The sequence below is a fragment of the Pagrus major genome, chromosome 17, assembly GCF_040436345.1.
Source record: "Pagrus major chromosome 17, Pma_NU_1.0".
Classification (NCBI taxonomy): domain Eukaryota; kingdom Metazoa; phylum Chordata; class Actinopteri; order Spariformes; family Sparidae; genus Pagrus; species Pagrus major.
The window spans coordinates 13,881,646-13,906,286 of record NC_133231.1 but is presented as its reverse complement, the minus strand read 5'-3'; the positions used below and the strand labels follow the sequence as shown (position 1 = coordinate 13,906,286).

Here is a 24,641-nt window from a genome sequence, read left to right as displayed (position 1 = left end):
GCCTGTTCAGATGAGTCTGTTCAGAGGAGCCTGTTCAGATGAGTCCTGTTCAGATGAGTCCTGTTCAGATGAGTCCTGTTCAGAGGAGTCTGTTCAGATGAGTCCTGTTCAGATGAGGTCTGTTCAGATGAGTCTGTTCAGATGAGTCCTGTTCAGAGGAGTCTGTTCAGATGAGTCTGTTCAGATGAGTCTGTTCAGATGAGTCCTGTTCAGATGAGGTCTGTTCAGATGAGTCTGTTCAGATGAGTCCTGTTCAGATGAGTCTGTTCAGATGAGTCCTGTTCAGAGGAGTCTGTTCAGATGAGTCCTGTTCAGAGGAGCCTGTTCAGAGGAGCCTGTTCAGAGGAGTCTGTTCAGATGAGTCTGTTCAGAGGAGCCTGTTCAGATGAGTCCTGTTCAGATGAGTCCTGTTCAGAGGAGCCTGTTCAGAGGAGTCTGTTCAGATGAGTCTGTTCAGAGGAGCCTGTTCAGATGAGTCCTGTTCAGATGAGTCCTGTTCAGATGAGTCTCTTCAGAGGGCTCTCCTGTGTTTCCTTCAGTTTGTTTGGAGTCTGTTGCCAGTAGCAACGCAGAGGGAGCCGTTGAAATGTGAAATGATGGCGGGACGGTTCCTGTTTCAACCACAGGAGGGCGCTGTTTGTGTGTGTGTGTGTGTGTTTGTGTGTGCGTGTGTGTGTGTGTGTGTGTGTGTGTGTGCGTGTGTCTCTATGTCACACGCTTGTCATGAGTGTAGCTGCTGTTATAAACTTTTTTGCTTTTTTTTATGTCATGAGATGTATTTATTTATATTTATTTTGCCCTCAGTAAATAAACAAAAACAAGCAGAGCTCCTCACAAAATGTGTCTTTTAATGGGACCAGCTGATGAAATAAATAAGGCTGTATGTTTTTCCTTTTTTTTGTTATTACTTTTGATAAATTATATTGATATCACACTCTTCTACATTGTAACAATCTGTCACCGAGCCTTCACGACGCTCTGCTTCAGACACAGTGGATGATCCAGTCAGTCGGTGCCGCCACTAGTCGGCCGGCGGTGCAGCCACACTGTCCGGCTCAGCGCCTCTCCGTGTGGGAAGTGAGCGGGCATTCAGAGAGGATGCTGAGGCCTGCCGGTCCCGCTACACATCCATCACTAACCCGGGGCTACTAGGCTGGTCCGGGCTATGGCTGCACCCATCGCACATTTCGACGACGACTGGCCGGTTCTGGGTGAGCTGAGCATGGTTTCAGACCAGAGGCTGCTGCCGCAGAAAGGCCGTGTGTCCGCCGCGGGGGAAGCGGCAGCGGCGCCGCAGCTCCTCCCGGACGAGGATGAGGATATCCCCGAGCTGTACGACAGCAGCTTCTCCCCGGGGGACGCCGGTGCTTTCAGGTCCATGGAGGACCTGGTGAACGATTTCGACGAGAAGTTATCCGCGTGCTTCCGAAATTTTGACGCCAGGACGGACAGCATCGCTCCCGTGAGTGAGATCACCGAGGAGTCGCTGCTGGACAGAGACGAGTGAGTGTTTGTGTGTCCGGCCTGGCCCCAGGCTAGCTGTCTGGAGGCTATGTGGAGTTTACATTGTGTATGCATAAAAAGGCATGTATCAGCTGTGTTGTGTTTTAATTTCCTATTTCAGGAAGCCAGCGTTCATGAGAGAGGGGTTACATTGTGTGTTTGATGGGGCTACAGTGACAGCCACACACTGTCTGCCACCATCTTTCCTCATCAAAACTCAGCTCACAGGACTGCTTTTACCACTGAAGACACATACTGCGGAAATGTTTGCTAAATTATTTACAGATTTAACCGAACAGGGTGCTCTGATATCGGTCTAGTATCGGTATATGGCCCGAAACGATCTCTAAAAACAGATATTAGCCGATATGAAGAGGACCATGACTCATATTTTTGTTTTTCACAGCCGATATTTAAAGGGGCACTATGTAGAAAGAGTTCTCCAAACTCAGAATTTTAACATTTACAATATCAGTGATGAATAATAATACAAACCTTTTCCATAACTGAATAAACAAGCTGTTCTCAGAGGAAAACACTGTTAGAAAGGTGGCAGGGTCCGCCACATATAAACAACGTAAAACAGTATGAAACTGTGTTGTCCTTTAAGGTCAGATTGTTTATTTAGTTTATTCAGTCATGAAAATGAAGAGAGTTTGTTTATTTAGTTTGTGTAAGCATAAAAAACATCAGTCAATGAAGATTTTTGTCTTCTGATTAAAATGTCTTCCCCAAAACTACATAGTGAACCTTTAAAACTGGCACTTCTAGGATCACAATGAATGTAGACCCATATGTTTGTTAGTTTTATATTATATCTAATAGTCATGAATATTGTTATTCTAAAAAACACCAAACATTTCCTGGTTGAAGCCTCTTAAATGTGAGGATTTGTCGATTTTCATGTTTGAATCTGTTGGTTTTGAACCGTTAATTGGACAGAACAAACACAACACAACAACAACACAACAAACGAGTGTCACAGTTCTTTGGAAAATAAGAAGGCAGATTAATTGACGGTGACAATAACTGTTAGTTGGAGCCCTAAATAATTTCAATGCAATATCATCCTGCTTTAGTTATGGCTGTCAGTCAGTATCAGGTCAGATGTGTAAATATAATGTTGTTGTTGTTACTTAAAGGTGCGGTTTTGAGGAATACATTTTAATCAGAAGAGAAAAATCTTCACTGACTGACTTTTATGCCTAAACAAACTAAATAAACAAACTCTCTTTGTTTTCATGAATGAATAAACAAACAGACCTTAAAACTTTGTTTACAGTATATGTGGCGGACCCTGCCACCTTTCTAGCTTCAAACAGTGTTCTGGGGACCTTATTTTCCTCTGAGAACAGCTTGTTTATTCAGTTATGGAAAGAAACTGTTTGTATTATTACCTCTTTAATATTGTAAATATTAAAAATATGAGTTTGAGTTTCTTCTCATATACTACATAGTGCCCCTTTAAAACTGATACAACTAAAAAAACACATTTGCCTAAAACAGTGGACATTACATGTACATTTTCCATCTATTTTTTTGCATAAGTTCAAATAAAATTAAATAAATCACAACAAGTACATTAATAAAACAAAGTCTTATTAAAGGGGCTCTGTGGGACTTGTGTATTGATGAAAAATAATTTTTCAAGTGTAATAGCACATTTCCAAATCAAAGACACACAATGTGTTTAAGGACAGGGTGTATCAGAGTGAACGAGTCAACAGTATCGGCAAATATGAGGAGGTAGCGTGCTGCAGCTTTGGGTTCTCGTGACGCCTTCAGATGTCATCATCTCTGGCATTTTCAACTTGATCAGCTCTGTTGGGGATTAAACTTCCAACCTCTGCATAAAAACTGTGTAATCAGATTGTGACATGGAAATAATGTTTAAAAGTATTTCTGTGGTGTCCTTGTATTTTGCATACGGTCTCCATCAGTGTCTTTGCTACAAATGTGGGTTTGTTTTTCATAAACTGTTGTATTTAAAGGGTTACAGCACTAAAAGAACAGTCTGATATGCTCATACTCGGCGTATGACAGACCTTTCACTCTTCCCATTGATGTTATTGATTTGTACTTTCCAAACCGAGCTAAGAATCCTGAGATTACATCATCAGGGCTTTCTTAAATGTTCTGATCTCTGAGGGTTCTGTTGGACTTAATTTATCTCTTTCCTCCACAGGATCTGGAACGCTCTGACCAGTAACTACGGGCGTGTGATGCCAGTGGACTGGAAACAGTCACGAACACGCTCCCTCCACACACCCACATTCAACCTGCAGGAGAAGCCTGTGAGTGATCCTGCCCCTCCCATCTAATCTCTGTCCCACTTTCTCCTCCACCCTCCCCCCCTTCCTAAATCTCTCGTTTCCGTTCATCTCACAAATCTCAAATATTCATTGTGCCAGGGTTTAGCCCTTGATTAAATTCCCTCCCCCTGTCCTGCTCCTGTCCAGAGGAAGAGTGATGTCACGGTGGAGCTGTCGGACGATGAGGAGCTGAGGGAGCAGCTGGACATGCACTCCATCATCGTCTCCTGCCTCGCCGACGAGCCGCTTTTCACAGCAGAGCAGGTAAGTTACATGTAAAGCTCCGGTGTAGGCCTAGAAATGCAAAGCAGCAGCTGAACAAGGCTAAAGTCCATCTGTGGCTCCCACACGGATTCAATAGCTGAGGTTCTGTTGAGTGCTGCCTCTCTCTCTGATGTGGGTCTGTGCTCCGTGCAGGTTATCGAGGAGATAGAGGAGATGATGCAGGACTCTCCTGATGTGGAGGCAAAGCACAACCCCTCTCAGTCGGACCTGTCGATGATCTCACTGGACGTCCAACGGGCCACCAGCAGCCCCAGCTTTGAGAGGAGTGAGTGTCTGCCAATTGGGAAAGCAACATTATGTAACTTTTTCACCTTAAAATAGCAGCTTCAAAAGTCATTTTGATGGTTCAGTGTCTTGTAACAGGGTGAATGGTGTCTCTGTCTCAGCCACTCTGCCCCCCATCACTTGTTTCTGCACTATGCAGCTTCAGTGAGAGGGTCGGATCACAGCGTTACATACGTGTTTACTTCAACATACAAGTTTTCAACACATAACATTGGTATGACATAATGACCTTTGTTCGTAGTCAGCACCTACATAACATCTGACAAACTGTTACAGAGCTGGGATTTGTGTTTACGACAGTGGTGTTGCACTCAGAAACTGTGGGGGGCGACAAATCACACAAAATGACAATTTCTACTTAATGTTGCTTTAATGTTGGACCAATAATGACTATTAATGTTATTTATATAGCACTTTTCAAACACAAGTTTACAGCTATCAAATTAGAAAATACAGAGCAACATTACAAATTAAAACAAGTTCAGTGCAGTCAATAATTATGAAGAAAATATATAAAAAATGACTTTAAAAGAGGACACTGAGGTAGTTTGTCTAATTCCCAATGGAAGGTTATTTTACAGCTGTAATCAGTAATATATCGTGATGTTATAAACTATCGGATATAATGAAATCATAGTCAATAAATAGGGCTGATAATACGTCGCCAAATTTCTTTCATCGACTTCACAAGTGCAGCATCTACATACTCCGATACAGTCTCTTTAAAGTTGGTTTGCGGCCAGCCAGTAAAAAAACACAGAGAAGAAGAAAAAGTTTCATTAGTAGAAGAAGAGCAACAGTCACAGCACGCTGTTGTTATTCTCATGACATAGAGCGAAGCAGAGTAGACTAGAGAGCCAAGCATGTTGTCACAGTTTCAGAGGAAGACAACACCATCTTATTAGAGGTGTGGGATATGAAACCACCCGTCTTTGTCTACTACATCTCAGCCTTTCTTACCTTTAGGTGTGCACAAACTACAGGTAATGAACTTCGTGGGCACTATAATTTATTTTGATTCAATCCCACACACACCTTCCTGCTGTGTATAAATCTGCAGCTGAAAACAGTCCCCAATAAACATATTATTTACTTCTCTTTGTGTAACATTTGCTAAAAACTACTACAATGCCCAGCCGATTGAGGAAGTGACTCAGACTTTTTACTAAATATTTATGACCAGTGTTTTAAGATTCACGTCTTCAGCAGGAATCGATGGGCTTAGGACTGAGAGCCACAGACGAGGTCGAGCAATTTTTTAAAAGATTAACGTGGGTTTTGGTCATCTCATGGGATTTGTCAACAATAAGAAAAATCTAAAAATAATGACAGACTCATCCTTTAATGTTATCAGTTCCCTTACACAAATATTTTTCTATCTTCCAATTCTGGAGACACACTTTTAAGTCGTCGAGAAAATTGATAATGTGCTACATAAAGCTGTAGTGTATGATATATAATATCATTCCTGCACTTCAGATTCAAATCAGCTGTGTTTTTGTGTCTCTGTATGTGTCCAGGGGTGCGGACACTGACCGTCGCAGAGCTGAATGAGCGTCTGGAGGAGACGGAGACGAACATCAGGAGGTTCTCGGAGGAGCTGGTGCAGCAGCTGGCTCTCAGAGATGAGCTGGACTTTGAGAAAGAGGTGAAGAACAGCTTCATCTCGGCGCTCATCGACGTACAAAACAGACAAAAGGAGCACCGGGAGCTGCTGAAAAAGAAGAAGAAGCTCAAAGGCGGTGCCGGGGTGTCGCAGGAGAAATCGCTCGGATCAGTGAGTGTTTTATTCCTTCAGATTTCAACATTACCACCCTGGTGATGTGTTGATGCCTTCAGAGCTTTCTTTTTTTCTACTGTTTGCTGCATTTCTCACTGCATTTCTTGTTTTATTTTCCAACAAACTGTATTCTCCTGAAGTCTCTTCCCATCTTTTCATCTCTTGTTTCTCTACTTGACTTCCTTCCTCCCAGCGCTTCAGCATGGAGGGACTGTCCTCTGTCATTCAGAACAGCTTCCGCCACACTTTTGGGAGCGGGTGCAGTGAACGACAGGTTACTTTCTATTTCTGCTCAACTTCTTCTTCCTGTTTTCTGGACTGAAAATATGCACTTTGTCAGGAATGTTATCCCACAGAAACACCCACCGCAGCACCTTTATCCCCCGTCTTTGTCTCTGTTTTACAGTATTTGACCACAGTCATCCCGTATGAGAAAAAAGGATATCCTCCTTCGCTCGAGGACCTCCAGATCCTCACTAAGAGTAAGTGTCTTCATACTAACAGTACTTGAGTTATAGTGGCTGTGACTGATCCATTCACTCGTCTGTATCTGCTGCCTTGCAGTTCTTCAGGCTATGAGAGACGACAGTGACAAGGTGCCCAGTCTCTTAACAGATTACATTCTCAAAGGTGAGCTTTCCTCGTTTGTTTCATAGAAGTCTGTGACATGATGTGTTGTCTGTGTCTGCACTGTCAATCATGTTTCACACAAACTAAAGGATCAATGACTGATCGATTGTGGCTGCGCTGGTAACAGTGGTTTTACATGTGATGTTCCGGTCTGTAGACTGCAGTGGAAACACAGACGGACAACGGACCAAAGGAACCTTTTAGTTCCTTGAAAAGTAGTTCAGGGGACTAAAAGTTCTGGGTAGAAATTTACTATAAATCATCTTAGCATATCTAGCTTAGTAGTTGTTGAGACTGTATTTTCCTGCATCTCAGTCATTGGTTTCATTTCATTATTAAATCTTACAGAAAAATAATTTTTTTGTGAAGTTACATTTTTGTTGAGAGCAGGTTCTGCTCATGCTGGAGCGTTGAAGGACACAACGAAACAAGAATTTTGACAGTTGGCTGCCACAAAGCATAATTTTTTACATGTTGCATTGTTGGAAAATCATTTGTAAATGATAAACAGAGAACAACTATTCATTATGTAGAAAGTAAACTAAAATGTCTGCCAGCTGACTGCAAGGAGTCAAATGTTTCTGTGTCTGGGTGTCATTCATTACAGTGCAGCAGTGAGTGCAAATGTAGACACAATTAGTCCACGTCAAGCCAGTTTAAACTGCAAATTGGCTTTCACACTGTACTGGAATCAGCTGGAGACAATAAAATACTGTACGTACACTCTACATCAAAGAAGCAGTGTAGTCCTTCACTGCCTCCTTTCACTCTCTCTTTGTTGTCCCTCCTTTCACACATGTTCTGTTTTCATCCTTTCTTTCTCTGCTTCTTACGATCTAATCGATTGCTGCATTAGCTCTGGTGTGAGCGACGGATGGAGAGGTTTGTGACACGTTCACATGTGATGTGCACTGTTGTGGTGTTCAGCTCACACTGGGAGAGCGCCCCCCCCAACTACCACCGAACTGTAGTGCCGTCTGACCCGTCTGATGTTTCTCCTTTTAACTACCCCCACTTTCCCACTTGGTGACTGGCTGCAGCATGGTTCATCCCTTTCACTGTCAGTGACTCGCTGACACACACCTTAAAGCTCTGTTCACCCTCTAGTTAACATTAAAGACACAGTTTGATGATTATTAGTTAGCACTGTTACCCACCCTACCTCACAAATAGGTTCGAGTTCTTCACGTATTTATCGTAGCACTAACCGGTGTGCATAAAAATGACTTTCCCCATGTTTTTCCTCTTCTTTATCTCCTGCTTTGTAATTTGTACTGATCCCCTCATGCTGAATCTTCATCTCTAATCACTTATTGCTCGCTAATATTAATCTCTTGTGTTTTTGCAGTGCTTTGCCCAACGTAGATCAGGGAGACGGTGCCTGACACTGCAGAGGCTTCAGAAAGAAGAAGAAGAGGAGTCATTGTGTTTTTTTGGCAGACATGAAGCACACTTAATTTATTCCTGCAAGTTTTTATGTCAAAATGTGTCTTTTCTTTTATCCTTCTCTTGATTTTGTTTATTTACTTTGTGTTGAGCATTGTGATTTTGCAAATCTTGTGTGTTCCTGTGAATTTTGACTTCTTTTCTCCGTTTTTTATTGTCTCGCACTGTGAAAGAGTATCCGAAAAATGGTAACTTATACAAGAAATATACCCAGATAGATATACCAGCATAGCAGCCGCGCTGTTGGGCTTAAGAGCAGAGCTACAATGCAAAGGGCTTTGTCAACTATATCCACTGAGCAATGAACAGATGCACAAAGCACGTTGAACACTGAAGAGTTATAAACAAGAGAGCATCGAGACTGTAAAGCAGAAACAGAAGACTGAAATAACAGTTTATTGATCCCCAGGAGGAAATCAATGAGTGTCGCAGCAGCACGAGAGACAGAGAGAGAAGTGCAGGATACAGATACATAGACACATATGTCATAATAACAAATACTTGAGTTAGTTAACTTGTGCATCAACAAAATCTAAGTGCAAAACCATCATATGATTCAACTCAGCCTTCCATGTAGCAGCAGAACAATACAAACATTATCATTATTATTATTCTCTGGAAGATGACGTGTTGATCGTTGAGATGATGAAGTCAGGACTGAAATCAATTAATTAACTAACTATGCATTTGAGTGACCACTGAATCGTGACCCATGCACTGTCTGTACTTTCGCGACGCTGACTGCAGCTCTGAATCAGAGACTGGAGCGTCGACGTGCCTGCCGCGCTCAGGGCAGCGGACACCACGAATGGGTTATTATTCTCTATGTATTCTTGTACATGAACAAGCTGCCTTTGCCTGAACTTTTGTACATTATAAATGACTTATTTTCAATGAATGAATGTCAAAACTGCTGGAAAACTTACAGAACCTGCTTCACTGTTAATTTATTTTGTAAATATTTTATTTCAAATACATTGACAAAACCACACCTGCTGTGTCTCAATATATGTTATCAATTTAATAATGCAAACAATAAACAGACAAAGGACAATTAGACAACATCACCAACACAAATACGCACAATCAATGCCTCTTAACAGGAATATTAATCACATACAAGTGCAAAATAAGAATTAAAGGTGCAATATGTAAGAATTGGCCACCCATCAAATTCATACTTGAAATAAATAGGGGGCAGCATGTCACCAGAGTAACTGCTAACTGATGCTAACAGTAGTATTTTCATATACTCCGAGGTAAAGGTGCAATATGTAACAATGTTGGTTTAAATCATTGAAAAATTGCCCAAAATGACAACAGCATGGGGAGAAATAACAGGTTTAACGCTGTGTCAGAAACATTTATGTTTTGTGTGTTCTGCGATATCTACAGATGTTAGCATGCTAACCAGGTAGCCACTCTGTGCTCCCAGTCTGGGTAACTGGCTAACTGAGCTAACTAGCTGCTACAGTTAGCGGTTACTCTGCTGATATGCTGCCAGCCATTTGTTCGGAGTGACCTTTGACGAGTGTCCAATTCTTACATATTGCACCTTGAACAGTAGGAAGCACCAAGTTTTCCCCAGAGGTTTGAATCCAGTTGTATTAAGGCCTGATGCATAATGAAGAGAAGGGAGGGATGAACATTTATAGTACGCCAGAAAAACTGAAGAAATTTCCACTGTGGTACACTCCCAAAATATTTAATTTATTACAAGAGACAATATACAGAGGAGACAGTGTTTACACTGGAAAGATCTGGGGATTGAATTTGCTTATTAATGAAAACAATATAATAACTCTCTCTTTGTCATCAAACTGTTTGTCTTTGAATATAACACATCTTATTGTCCAACTACTTACATAGAATTTGAGTTTTAAGTGTATTTGCTGATGTTTTGTTTCTGCGCCACTTTAACGTGTCGTTATGATGCGAGGTTTACGTGTTTTCAGACGGTGAAATGCTCCTTCATTGCTGGCAGAGGAAACTCTAGTGAAACATACACAAATACCAAAATCACAACAATATTTCTTCATTATATAAGTCTCTGCCACGTGTCAACAGCACCCCGTCCAGCTTGCTGAGGAGATCCAGATGTGGGCTGTTTGACAAACCCCAAACATCCAACCTCTGGCCTGCTGGAGCCCTCATCGGAAGCCACAGTTCAATTAGCTTTAAAAGCCTCTTTGGAAACTGTTAGTAGTTTATTTGTTGTTATAAAGGCACAGACAGATGCAGAGAGGAGATAAAGGTAAGTTATTCAAATTCTGTTTGTGTAATAAATAGGAAACAACACACAGTGGTGGACTGTAACTAAGTACATTCACTGAAGAACTGCAATTAAGTGCAAATTTGATGTTTCCATTTTAAATGTTTTACTTTTACTCCATTACATTTGTCTGACAACTTTAGTTACCAGTTACTCTTCAGGTTACAATATTTCATACCCTTCCCACTCAGTGAAAACCACGAATCTCCAAATGTGGTGAATGTTTGTGATAAACTGAATGATTAAAGGAACAGTTCACCCAAAAATAAAAATTCAGTCATTATCTGCTCACCCCAATGCCGAAGGAAAGTCGGGTGAAGTTCCGTAGTCCACAAAGCATTTCTGGAGCTTCACAGCAAAACAGTGTTGCAGCGTTCTCCTAAACAACTCATGTGGTGAAATCAAAGTCTCAGGAAGCCCCAAGATCCCAAATGAATTTGAAAAGATGTTATTTACACCCTTTTTAAACCAACATCTTCACTGTACAGTAGTTGCTATGTGTAAGCTGTCATCAAGAGTGTAAATAACGTATTTTTAAATCAATTTGGGATCTCAGGGCTTCTCTCAGGGAGTGTTGGATTATGCTGGACGAGCTGTATGGAGCCACTTTTTTTGGGTTGTTTGGTTAGTCCCCATCTACTTGAGTTGTTTAGGAGAATGCTGTAGCTCCAGAAATGCTTTGTGGACAACAAAACTTCACCCGACATGAGGGCGTTTGGTGAATGACTGATATTTCCTTATTGGGTGAACTGTTCCTTTAAGTGTTTCTTTATGGGTTGAGAAAACTCTCTAACTTCTTCAGCTGTGTAAACAATTTAAAAACCCTCTTGGGTTGGCCGGAAAATTCATCATCACAAAGCTGAAAACAGGCTGTTTCTCTGAGGCAAGGAAAAGTTGACTTTTTTTAGAAATATTTGGTTCTCACAGCAACTCTTCAAACACAAGATGCTGCCATAGAATATGATGCATTGCTGTAAATGAAACTATTCAACAGTATACATAGTAATTAAAAAGACACAAATTTAAAATCTATAGCAGTAAAATGCAACATTATATGACGGTTCCTAATATTTTCATTCTATAACTTAAGTAAGGTTTTGAATGCAGTACTTTTAGTTGTAGTGGGGGTATTTTCACAGTGTGGTAAAGTATCTGAATACATCATCCACCACTGCACACACACACACACATAGAGATAAGGCCCTGTTTTAATTCACTGGTACCCTACAAACACATGGAACCCGAGTCATGCTTGTCTGAACGCGGTTAAACATCCATCTCCCCTCAGTGTTTCACAAGCAGCACAAACGTCTGCTGAACATCTGTAAAACATTTGTTCTCTCTCAGATAAGATTTCCTCATTCACAGCGGGCGTGTTAAACACAACAGTCTGGCCAGCGCTCAGAGCTGCGAGGAGCTTGTTGTGGGGCTGCACCAAAGATCTGTTTCTCTACGGTGGATTTTAAGCTTTTTTCTCCAAGTATTATGGATGTTAGAGGGGTTTGCTCGATGTTTTGTCTTCTCCTGCTGGCACACTGCACGGCCCAGCAGGAGACCTCCTCCAAGAGAAGAAATGGTAAGAAAGGTGAGACTTGAGACTGACTTGACGTTGGATATGAATTTCCTCACTTGTTAGATCCATAAATAACTTTTACAGAATGACAGTGCTGAAGTACCATGTAAGAAATAATGACATTGTGCATTTCTTGCCCTTTCAATAGAGTCTGCAAACAGTGCTGCAATTGAGGAGCTGAAGAGACGGATTGATGACATTGTTCAAGAGCTGAATCTGGTGAAAGAGAACCAAGCTTTACAGACAGGTGGTTTCCCTGCAAAAAAACCATATATATATTTCTATATATATATTTCACAAATTAACATCACTTTAACAGCTTTCCTGTGTTGAGGCAACAAAAACACCTGAGCCACACTGACTTTGTCCTAATTTCCCCCTCAGTTTGTCTGCGAGGCACCAAGATCCTGGGCAAGTGTTTCCTGGCCGACCCTGTGAAGAAGACCTTCCACACAGCCAGTGACGACTGCATCGCCAAAGGAGGCAGTCTGGCCACTCCTCTAACAGGAGATGAGAACGACCAGCTCTACAGCTACGTACGTCTGAGCATCGGTCCAGAGGCGCACATCTGGCTAGGCATCAACGACCTGGTGACTGAGGGCCAGTGGCTGGACCAATCAGGCTCCAATGTGCGCTTCAAGAACTGGGAGACAGAGATCACCCTGCAGCCGGACGGAGGGCGCAGCCACAACTGTGCCATCCTCTCCACCCCGGCCAACGGGAAGTGGTTTGATGAGAGCTGCCGGGCTGAGAGAGCTTCTGTGTGTGAGTTCAACATCGTCTAACCCCAACCCTGTCTTCTGACTGTGCACATACATGTATGAACAGTACACGCTGCTTGCAGAAAAGAATGAATCATGTAGAGAATCAGGTACAATACATTTAAAAATCATGTTCTGCATCTTTCTTGAGCTTTTCTTGGCCAGGTCATTCAGGTGACTTCACACAGTGGTCTTGTCATATATGTCACTGTATAAGCTAAACTCACTGGGACATGATATTTTACATACGTGCCCACAAAATGTATTAGATATTCTTCAAGGTAAACACCACTGGATCGCTTCCCTTTGTTATATGTATCTTCAGTCATCTGCTTATCAATGCAATAAACGTTATATTTTTTACTGAAGCGCAATCATCATGTCTTTATTTTTAGATGCAGATAAAATGGGAATATTTTGTTCATCAGAGGGAAAAATGCTTATTAAATGAGTCACGACTCATGAAAATAACTTGGCTGGTACAATAAATAATATCAACTACACAAACTCTGTTTAAAGGTTTTTTTTTCCCAGTTTCAGTACAGAGCCAGGGGGGTTAAAAGGTCACAAGTTTCCCTTTCAAAATAAGACTCAAAACCACTGGACAAAGTGTTTCATATCATTGGTGTTTTCTCTCCACTCTGAAATAGAATAATCCAAACACAGGCTGTTGTAAAAACTACCCAAAAGTAATACTTGAGTAAAAGTAAAGATACTGTATGAAAATATTACTTTGGTAAACGTGAAAGTTGCCAATACGAATAGTACTTGAGTAAAAGTCTTATCTTAGTCCTCAGCATTTGATATTAAATGTACTCAAATATCAAAAGTAATATTCTGGCTATAAATGTACTTCAGTATCAAAGTTAGGACAAGTTAAAGTATAAATGAAACATATATTTATGTATCTGATTGCAGATAGAATAAATGAATTTGACAATATGCTACTTTGGCTCTGATGCAGCATGCAATCTGCCAAGTTACCAGTGACTGAAATTCAAAACAAATTTAGTGGTGAAAAAAGTATAAGTATATATTTGCCTCCAAAATGGAGTGGAAGTATAAAGTAGGACCAAATGGAAATACCCAAGTAACGTACAATCCCCCCACAATTGTACTAAAGTACAGTACTTGAGTAAATGTTTAGTCACATTCCATCAATGTCTCTGAGAAAATGTTTGGCAATTATTTTAATCAAATGTATAAGAATGATCTGTTTTCAGAGCTTTTGAAACAGCACACAACACAAGAAATATACACTGAAGGTAGAGAGGAGGATGTCCTGGTGGGAAGATGTGCAGGGATTAACATCCCCTCCGAAAATAAAAAACAAAACCTGTTCAGATTTTCAATTTTACTATTAAATGCTGTGGAGATCCTACTTTTCTAAAAATCTGTTCAGGAAAGTCCCCACTTGATGAAAACAATAACGTATCTACCCCCACCCACACATTTTCATGATGAAAACCTGGTTTATGGATTGTTTTCCCACCCAAAGAAAGATGACATCAGATCAACATGTTTGGACGTCTCCATGGAAATCCACTGATGTCAGCAGCAGCAGTCAACGTCAGTAAATCAGACTGTAAACTACTCAAAGTATGATCAGATCTGACTCGGTCTTAACCAAAAAGCAAAAGGACACTTTATTTCTTCAGGAGTGGCGACTTTGAACTTTGTCTCCCTCTGCAGTTCATTTGCTGAACTGCAGGAGGCAACATGGCTTTACAAGACAAGTAACACACAGTTCATTTTAGTCTGAAGAACCCAGCTTTTCCTCAAACGAGACCCGTTGATATTCTGGCATTAAATGTTGAAATCAATGCCCTAATTTTCTATACCTGTTAATGTACAAACTAAGTTTTACAACAAAAACTGTAACATTGGACTTTTTCCATCAGTTGGTTGCTCAACACAAAAAAAATCCAGTCCATCAAGGTCTTGAGCACTCATCACATTTAAATTATATGCCTCAAGATACCTGTAATTAATAACAAAGCTCAGTCAAACAACAAACATACAGACATTTCTTTGTGTGGTGTAACGTTTTGCTCACAGGCTGCAGTTCAGTTTGTGAAAGGAGTGTAGTTTCATGTCATTACAGCCCAGAGGAAGGATTCAGTGGTCCACAAAACATTTAGAAAAATATGGCTTCCGACTACTGATTCTCATCATGATACACAAGTTGAAAATAAAAACATCACTAAGCGAGCAGCAGATCAGTCTTGAGATTCCCAAAAGTAGAGCAGTCATGGAGGTCCAAAAAAGAGCAAAACCACTCAAAATGGCTGAAAAAAACTCTAAGATCCTAAACTCTATTAGCAGGAGTGTGTTGACCTTTCTGTGAGGTACATTTATGGCTTAATGTTTCTGTATCTTCCAGTCTCCATAGCAGGTTCAAAAGCAGTGATAAAAAGAGAGAAAATACTCCGTGCATCTACGCTGCTGTTGCAACCTCCTGAAATACAGGCTATCATCAAGCCATCATGTCTTTATGAAGCTGTAAAAGTGCAGTGATTTCCAACAGCAGTGGAGTCCTCTCTATTCACTCGTTTAATGATAAAAAACTCAGCATGTAAACAGCACATTTTTGCTCAGTAATATGTACAAAATATCTCAAATGAAAAAAGTCCTTGCCTGAAAGCAACACATCTCTTTACAGTGGCACATGCTGTTGTTAAGAGGATGATTATGTTCCGCTTTGAAAACTAAATGCACCTTCATCTGAGAGAAAATAAGGTAACGGCTGCAGGCAGGCTTGAACACGATGTTTTTCTGTCCCTGGCTTTGGTGCAAAACGACGCTCTTGAGAAAAAAACAAAACGCTCTTTGCAAAGGCTGAACATCAGGTAATCACACAGAAGCCAGGGAATGAATATCTCAAAGTTCAAGTAGGTCAAGTGAAAAGCTGAAAAGCCGAATCCAATCTTCTCCTCAGTTCCCTCCCTCCGGCTCCAGCCGCGGCCCCAGGCTCGGAGAGCGCTCCTCTTCACTCTGACCCTCAGCCTGGTAAATCACGTTGTCCACCAGGCGCTGCTCGTGGCTCAAAGGCCTGATGGGAAGTGGAGGAGCCTGTTGAGTTGAGATCGAAAACTGCTGTTTGCTAGCTTGCCTGTCGTCAGCGATAGAGTCTTGAGAGACCAGGGGTTTTTGTGAGTCTGTGCGCCCTGTGAAGGGCTGGTATGTGTCGAAGTCTCCGTACACTCCGATCTCTTTCCCCTTCCTCAGCAGGTGTGTGTAGACCAGCGTGTCCTCAATAGAGGCGTACTCGTGTTCATCGTTGTCTTCACGTGTTTCTGGAAAACCGTTTTGTCCTGGCAGGAAGACGGTGCCGTTTGGATTGTAGATGGAAACTTGAGGATTCAGCTTCTTCTTCTTCTTCCTGTTTGGCAAGAGAGATAAGACGAAGAAAGCTTTAAAAAAGTGCACTACTTAGTTGTGGGGAATAACTTCTAATCAGAAGAGAAAGATCTTCACTGATTGATTTTCTTTTGCCTAAAAAAAAAAACTAAATAAACAGTAGTAAGACACTACTTAAGAATCTTTACTATTTTCACAATAAATATAGTGTAATTTGAAGAATAAAACATGAAGCAGAGTTACTCACCTGATCACCACACAGACCACTACCAGCACGATGACGAAAATGACCAACAGAGAAGCCACCACACTCAGGATGATAGTTAGCAGACGGTCTAAAGGAGAGAAAACAACAAATACAATATTTCATTCATCTCATCTCTTCATTCATTCACCTGTGCCGTGTATTGAAGGAGTTAGAGGGATTGCTAATCAAGAGTCTACAGCCATGCAAGCGGCTCAGTGTGGGATTGTGCTAGCTATGGCTACAACGATGTGCTAAGCTAAATGCTAACAACAGCCTGCTCACATGTTCACCACTGTAATGCTAGCATGTTGGAAAAATTAGGACTTTAAATGTTAAAATTAAAAATGCTACCATGTTCATCACCCTAGTTTAGCATGTTAGCATACTAAACAGGAGGTACAGGTGAGGCTGATGGGATTTTGTTGTACTTGTGCAGGTACTTGATCATAAACCATTGGACAAACTGACATTTTTTACCCATTAGGGACTGTGGATATCTGCATCTTGAATAACTGTTGAGATATTTCTGTGTTGGACCAACCAACCCTGCCATGGTGACTGAAAAGTACCACTACACCCCAGTCTCAGGGGTGATGCCTGTGTGATCCATCAAATCATCCAGTCCACATCTAACCTTTTAATGCTCCTAAATGTCCTCTTACTTATGCTCTTCTGCAGGGTGATCTTGGTAATGACGCTGAAGTCTCCGTTTTCAGGCATGCAGTTGGACATGTTGAGGTAGAAGCTCTCGGAGACGGTGATCTCATCCTCGGGCTTCTCGTCCTCCCTGCGGCTGTAGTCCTCCTCCAGCCGGCTGAACCTCTGCACCCTAATGTTGGTGTGGCGGTTGCTGCACTTGGGCTGGCTGAGGTTGGCAAACATCAGGCGAGCCTCCATCTTTTTGGGAACGTTGACGATCCAGGAGACGGTGGAGTAATCCCTCATTCCTCCTGGCCAACCAGGAGTAGCCAAGAGGACGGGAGCGTCTCTCTTTGGAGATATATTAAAGATGTATCTCTCTGAAAAGGAGCAGGCAAAAGAAAATGCTATTAAATTTCACTGAAAACTTGCATTTATTTTATATATTTCTTTTATTCAATTGAAGCTGCTTGTTACCTGTTATCTCCCCTTTCATTTTGGCAGACAGCACAGGCGTCCTGAGAGATTTACTACCCAATGTGCCGGACACAGAGACAGACACGTTGGTGTGGATTTGGACCTTCTGTATGACTCCCTGAGGGCAGAACCGTCCAACAGTAGTGCCGTCGTCTTCGGTCATTTTGATAATCATGCTGTCATTGCAACGTTGCCCTGGTAGGCACTGCTTGAGGTATCCAGCGAGAGAGGTGAGCTCCACGGTGCCGTGCTCAGGGGGACGGAGAGTCCAGGTCATGCTGCTCAGAGGGGCGGGGAGGCAGGGAGGCAGCAGAGGCACCAACAGATTGACTGTATTTGGGCAGTCTTTGAGTTGCCTACACTCTGACAGGAAAGAGCAGGTAAATTAAATCCGAAACTGGACTGAATTTATTTCTATTTGCCACAGTGATTAAAGGGTCAGTTCACCAAAATTCACAGAAAAAAAAAAAAAGCGTTCCCTTACCTATGACTCTCATGGCGGTGACCTGTACGTCTTCAGGAAGGCAGTCCTGGAAAGTCAGCTCACTGTTTGATGTGACTGTGATCTTCTCCCTCGACACAGAGTTTATTCTCATCTCGCAGTCAGAGTTCGATCTCCGCTTCTCAATGTGAAGAGAAAGGCCCTCCAGTTTACTCACATCCACTTGACATGACACTACAGAAAACAGCACAAAAAGAAATTCACATTTCTTCCGCGTCCTTGTTTCTCTTTCTGTCGAGCACAGAATTGCAAATGTGTGGGCGAGGTACGTTCATCATGTCCAACAGGAATTTGAATGTCTATCTGACAGATAGAGCTGAACGTGATTTCCCGAAGTGTTTCCTGGTGATTTGTCTCTGCTGTCACTCATGACTCAGCGATCATGAGGCAATCTAAGAGATCCCCAAACGCGAGACCCGAGGGTACAGATAAAGCCCACTTTCCACGTCACTGTTTGATTACTCATCCTCACTGAAGCTGTCTCAAAAAAACAGGCTGAACTCCTTCACACACCCCTGACTAATGGATCTGTGCTCTTGTTCTAACAAGATATGATTTACAATGGAAAATAAAGATTATATATATTAAGTAATCACAATGCCTGCTACAACATGTGGTAATCCCCTAAACTACTGTCTGAACTGAGAAGATCTCCACCAACTCTGAGCAGCTGCTCCTGTGTTGGTCCTGTACAAAAGGAAGACACTGCCTGCATTTATGAGCTGATAAATCAAATGGTTGGTTAACACAACTTTAATCTGATATACTGTACAACATGATACTGAATCTCTTTGTTAGTTAAATCCCAACATGAGCTGGACATTTTCAGCTTTGAAGGTTTTAAAGCAGCAATATTTGATTTTTTGACCACTTGGCGATGGCAGAACAAGCTGTAAACACAGACACTATCGCCAAATACAGATGATATGGCAAACATGTTAGCAAACAGTTACCTTTTTATGCATCCAACCGACACAAAGCAATATTAGTATCTATATGGAGTCTTGTTTGCGACCACTATTATCTCTTTTAACTCTGTTTTGGTCTCTACCAACTCAGTCTGGTTGGAATAGTCTGGTTATTTAGCTGCTAAATTCATCACTATGTTCACCAGCTAGTTGATAACTGTGTCTTTTTGCTGTTTGATGCTGGGCAGGTTATTTACAGTGGGTTTTTTTAGAGGGTGTAGTTGTAGCTGTGGCCAAGAATGACACTGGTAAGAGGGGTGACAGTAAACCAGAACAGAAAATTCGAGGATTGGAAAAACCAAAACCAAAATCTAAAAGAAGCTAAAATGCGCTTCGAGAGATGAGAAGTCAGGTGATAATTCTTTGCAGGTTCATCATTGCAATCAATATCTTTTACATTAGAGATAGTCATTTGATCCATTGTAAATATAAAAATATTGATTATAGAAGCTTTAAATTGCAGTTAAATATATTGTTGACCCTTTAAATAAGTCTACATTACGGCTAGTGAAGCTTCGAGATCCAGATCAGCACGAAAATCAAAATTTTCTCCGGCTCGAGGTCTTTCTGATCACGTCTTTCAGAAATATTTGAGATGTATAACACGCCATCATCATTGAGCTGAACACTTTTCTGACAGCCCTCTGGTGACCACATGCCTGACGTTGGTGTTTTAACATGTTACTTTTGGATCTAAACTTACCCTTGAAAGTCATATAATAACACAAAAACAAACTAAACAATCCTGGCAGTGGTAGACCAGTAACTCCTCTGTTCTGCAAGCTAAAATTATTGTTTTTGTCAAAGGAGTCCGGTGGTTTGAAGAGAGCATATAGATATAACAGCTTCAGTTTCCCGTTGGAACGAGCCGTCTGACAGCGAGGTGGCTAAAATAGGTTTTGCTGCTGACCTGAATCACAGCAGCACATTGCTTAGTTTCTGTTCCAGTAGTGTTGAAGTACTTCAAGTTGGTCTTTTTAAGGTCTCAGTCACGTCTTGGACTTGCCTTAGTGTTTGCATTTGCTTTATCAGAGAAAACAAAGTATAATTTCCACACATGAAAATCACCTTCCTTTTGATTGTTTTATCAAGACATTTCAATTCCTTCGACATTTATACAAACGCACACACAGTATACTGTATATGTGGCAGTAAAGGAGGTGAATAACGAGGAATCTTCATTGGTTTTCTATGGGTGTTTTTATGGGAATGTGGATCTTTCAGATCGATTTAAGGAGTGGTTTTGGAGTTGCATTTTCCACATTTTATCTAAGTGTGTCATGCAGTCACATGGGACTGACTGGTCTGGTCCAAAGTCTTCGTCTTGTCTTGGTATATGTGGTCTTGACTACAACACAGTGTGCCATTGCTCCTGCTTGCTCTCCAAATTGGGGCATGCCACCTGCCACCCACTTTAGGTAATGCAGAGGTAGAGGTAGAAATCTTGGCGGAGGTAGAAAGTTAAAACTGATGCCTTGAAAGCCAGATGACAGCATCAAGTGTGGATGATGTACAAACCTTGTGAACTCGTAGACACCCTGAGGTTCAGGGACAGTCCAGGAGAACCAGCACGGCTTCTGTCCATCTCGCAGTTCCTCAGCGTCAGGGTGAAGTTTCCCTCCCTCTGCGGCTGGGTGTCTGTCAGCCTCAGCCCCGACGACGGTCCCCCTCTGCTGTGGTACACCACCTCTGTATCCTTCTTCTTACAAAGCGGCTGTGTGAGCTTTAAGAGCTCAACAGTCGTCTTGTGTTTGTCCGGGACCTGAAAGTACCACTCCATCACGTCGTCGTCAGGAAAACTGCCCGGATAGTTTGGAGAGAGCAACTCTGCGGACGAGGTCCCTTTTGGTAGAGTCAGGGTAATTTTGGCAAGAGCTATGAGATAAAAAAGACACAAATAGCAGTCAAATAATGATGTTTGACACAGGAGACGAAGAACTCATTCAGACATAAGGATTTAAACCAACTCACATTTGATTTCCTCCCCGACAGACACATCAAACCGGCCATTTTGGAGCTTCTGCCCTGCTGGGACCTCCACAGAAAAGCTGCCTTGATTCAGTATCTGAGCACTACTGATAGGCCCCGTTCTGCAGTATTTCCCTATGGCCACGTCCCCCGAAGACTGTAAGGCATGGAGGGTGTAGCTGTGTCTGTCTGAACATCTCTCCGATGCATTAATCTGTCTCAGGCCAACGTTGGTGAAGTCTATTTTGAACGCTTTCAGCGCAGAGGCTTTCAGGTTCCAGGTGAACTTGCGGTGAAAATCCAGCAAAGGAAGCGAGCCGGAGTCGGCCTGGATGATGTGGCTGCTGCATGACTTTGTGGTACATTCTGAGAAAGGAGAATAACAGATTACTTGTAAAATAAAAAAAACCCACCTATACGTAAGATATGTCTATAACACCTTTTACATTTCGCTCAAAAAGACGGCAGCACTCTTACCAATATTTCGCACAACTTCCACGCTGAAGAAATCTTGAGGTCTGGAGCAATCAAACTCCACCTGGACACGTTTGTTGTCTTTCAGCAGAAGGGATGTAGTGCATTGTCTTGAACGTCCTGCCAAGGTGCATACTTTGCAACCTTTGACCTGAGTAGTGCTGATGTTGAGGGTTGTGCCTCGATCAGGGGTGACGGTCAGGTTCTGGACCCCTGGAAGGAACACAAATCATGAAAATTTGGCAGAAATACAGGTGAAAACACTTGATTCCCAGTCCGGAGTGGCGTTTACATGGACCCTATTTTTCCACAGATTATCTGAGCCTCAGTCGGAAAAGACTGATCCGATCCGGCCTGTTCTGAATGAATATTCAACTTCCAACTTTCAACTTTATTTTTTCCCTGAAGGGTAACTGGCTCTGCAGCAAGACATAAAAAAAAACAAAACAGGATGTAGTTAAAAAAAAAGGCAAAAGACAAACAAAGAGACAACATATTCTCCTATTGAATCCACTCAATAGGCAATAGGGGAATATTAGCACATAATAACCCATGTAAACGCTTAAAGGGGCAGTATGTAGCTTTTGAGAAGAAATTCAAACTCAGAATTTTGATATTTACAATGTTAATGAGGTAATAATACAAACTCAGAAATAAAACATTTTTCCATAACTGAATAAACAAGCTGTTCTCAGAGGAAAACACTGTTTGAAGATAGAAAGGTGGCAGGGTCCGCCACATATAAACACAGTAAAACAGTATGAAACTGTGTTGTCCTTTAAGGTCAGTTTGTTTATTCAGTTTATTCAGTCATGAAAACAAAGAGTTTGTTTATTTAGTTTGTTTCAGCATAAAAAATATCAGTCAATGAAGATCTTTCTCTTCTGATTAAAACTACGTAGTGCAGCTTTAATCAGATCGTTTCCTTCTGTTTGGAGTAAATCTATTATTTCTGAGCATGTTCGCCTCATGTGGGTGGCGACAGCACTCTGTGGCCGATAAACTGTGTTGTTGGACATGTTAAAAGATTTAGGGATTGTTGAACGCCTTGTGTTTGAAAAGATGAACAAAGCTTGAATCCAAGTCTGCGGTTCTTGATGAGTTGTAGAAGTCCAGTAATGACACTCGTGGGTCCATCTTGAAATTGTATCAACAGGCAGGTGAACGAATCAGTGAATGATCTGAGTTTTCTCAGTAAAATTATTCTTCAGTTATATTTACACGCTTCACAGGGAGTGGAACCACTCTGCACATGTAAGAATGATTAGTTGCTTTGCGGCGTGTATTACACATCTTATCTGATCACTTTATTTAACGTTCACGTCAACAGCTAAGTTGGAATCTCGATTGTATTGAAGAAACACTGTCCATGTAATCACCACTGAAAAGCAGAGTATAAAGAAGTCTTGCTACATACTGTATTAAATATAAGCTTTTATTCACTGTGAGCAGAGTCACAGTGACTAAGTGTGCTGAGAGATGAGGCAGACAGCTTGGCTTCACTCCCTCTATGACTAACCAGGCCTGAGCTGAGCAAACAGAGCCGTGCTCACACACACACACAACAGCACCTAAAGTCAACTCTCTATTGTCTCACATATCCTGCTCCACACTCTATTATTTCTTCTTCTATATATATATATTGTATTACATGTTGGTCAGAACAGACACAGCCTGTCATCTGACACATGACACGTCAGATTAGCTCTGGGCACACTTTTAGTGATGTGGTTTCAGTTTGGTCATGATCAACAACTGAGGTCCTCCTTTCATTTGTGTCCTTATCCTGATTCTGTCTGACAACCTCATTTACTGTGACAACACCAATCAATACACTGATTAAAGCCATTCAGGTCACAATGATTCATCATCAGCACAAACAGCACAACAATAAACAGCTTATAAATACTAAACAGCATCATAATAATAATGATGATAATAATGAAGTGCCATAATTTGATGAATAATCAGCGTTCATGTTTAAACAGCAGATGTTCCGCCTCAGCGACATTTCACAGTGAATCTGTCATGCTGGTTAATGATTAAGCTGTAACTTACCTGACACAGAGACGATGACTGTGAGAAGTAAAATGTGAAGAGAGCCTCTTGATGAGGACATGCTGCCCTACAGTGTTTCTATAACTCGGATCCTGAGGGAAGTCACTGCACATCTGCGCATATTTCATCGCTTCTCGTCCGGAGCTGCGACCTTCATGCGCCACATTTTCCTCTGGTTGAAACCTACGTGAAGTTTTCTGTCGTCGCTGTTGAGACACAACCAACCGCTCCTCTTCCTGTAAGGTGTGAGTGTGTCGGCGCTGAGGGAGTGCTGCTGTTACAGCGGCAGGTAATATCAAGGCGTGGCCACGGCGGCCATTTTGGCAGGTACAACGGTTCACTCATGTTTCACAACATCCCTGATTTTAATGATTAGACTTTAAAAGTGATTTTAAAAAGCTACTTCTGCCCAACAAAACCAACAATGGTTAATTACACTTTTAAAATAAAATTAGTTTAACGTTTGGGAGGGCCAGACAAAGGTTTATAGCCTACTATTAATTTAATTATAGCCTATAAATAACACAGTGACACCATATGTGATGTTTTAGTCTAACCAGTGGTGTAATAAGTATTCAGATGTTTTCATTCAGTAAAAATAAGCCCTGCAATCAAAACTTTACATCTGTAAGTAGCCTAAAATCAGCAAAATATACATAAGTATGAAAAGTAAAAGTACTGACGTACAGTAAAATGTTCCTGTTAGTGTTTTACTATTATACATGATGTTTTTGTAGAAATGTTACTGGTGCATTAATGTGTATTTTGCATTTCACTGCTGTATGTGTTATGGTTAAGACTAACCATCATTAATAAATGGTAAATAAATAGTTGTAGTACTGTAGTCTATAGTTATTTCACTGTTAACAAACATTGAAATGCTTTATAAAGCCTTTACAAAGCAAAAAATGGTTAATAAATATTGTGTAGGTCAACTATCAACATTATTTGGATGGCCATAATAACACTGCAACAGTTGCAATGTCCTGATGGAGTGTTACAGGATAACGGTGATGACATTGAGGGTCTCACTCAGTGAGAGTGTTGTCCTCACCAGGAAGGTTCGCTACTTCCCCAACAGCAAACCATGGATCAACAGGG

The 24,641-nt window shown here is 41.5% G+C and overlaps 3 protein-coding genes across 4 annotated transcripts; 2 read left to right on the top strand and 1 right to left on the bottom strand.

Moving 5' to 3' along the window:
• The first annotated feature begins 1,052 nt into the window (after positions 1-1,052).
• On the top strand, positions 1,053-9,157 carry fez2a (fasciculation and elongation protein zeta 2a). Of its 2 annotated transcripts, XM_073485724.1 has the most exons (9): positions 1,053-1,503; positions 3,689-3,797; positions 3,963-4,079; positions 4,233-4,365; positions 5,906-6,162; positions 6,572-6,647; positions 6,730-6,795; positions 7,652-7,677; positions 8,144-9,157. In XM_073485724.1, the coding sequence occupies exons 1-8, from the start codon at positions 1,166-1,168 to the stop codon at positions 7,660-7,662; spliced, it is 1,107 nt and encodes a 368-aa protein (XP_073341825.1). In that variant the 5' UTR covers positions 1,053-1,165; the 3' UTR covers positions 7,663-7,677; positions 8,144-9,157. The 2 variants fall into 2 exon arrangements, with proteins under 2 accessions (XP_073341825.1, XP_073341824.1); XM_073485723.1 differs by lacking the exon at positions 7,652-7,677.
• A 2,841-nt stretch (positions 9,158-11,998) lies between these two features.
• On the top strand, positions 11,999-13,122 carry clec3ba (C-type lectin domain family 3, member Ba). The gene is made up of 3 exons (XM_073486065.1): positions 11,999-12,098; positions 12,235-12,333; positions 12,471-13,122. Exons 1-3 carry the CDS (start codon positions 11,999-12,001, stop codon positions 12,869-12,871), a joined length of 600 nt encoding a protein of 199 aa, XP_073342166.1. The 3' UTR covers positions 12,872-13,122.
• A 1,347-nt stretch (positions 13,123-14,469) lies between these two features.
• On the bottom strand, positions 14,470-23,753 carry cdcp1a (CUB domain containing protein 1a). The gene is made up of 9 exons (XM_073485712.1): positions 23,541-23,753; positions 21,486-21,695; positions 21,012-21,374; positions 20,559-20,915; positions 18,055-18,246; positions 17,571-17,933; positions 17,117-17,473; positions 16,455-16,542; positions 14,470-16,229 (listed from the first exon to the last, which is right to left on the bottom strand). The coding sequence occupies exons 1-9, from the start codon at positions 23,599-23,601 to the stop codon at positions 15,782-15,784; spliced, it is 2,439 nt and encodes an 812-aa protein (XP_073341813.1). The 5' UTR covers positions 23,602-23,753; the 3' UTR covers positions 14,470-15,781.
• Positions 23,754-24,641: the final 888 nt, after the last annotated feature.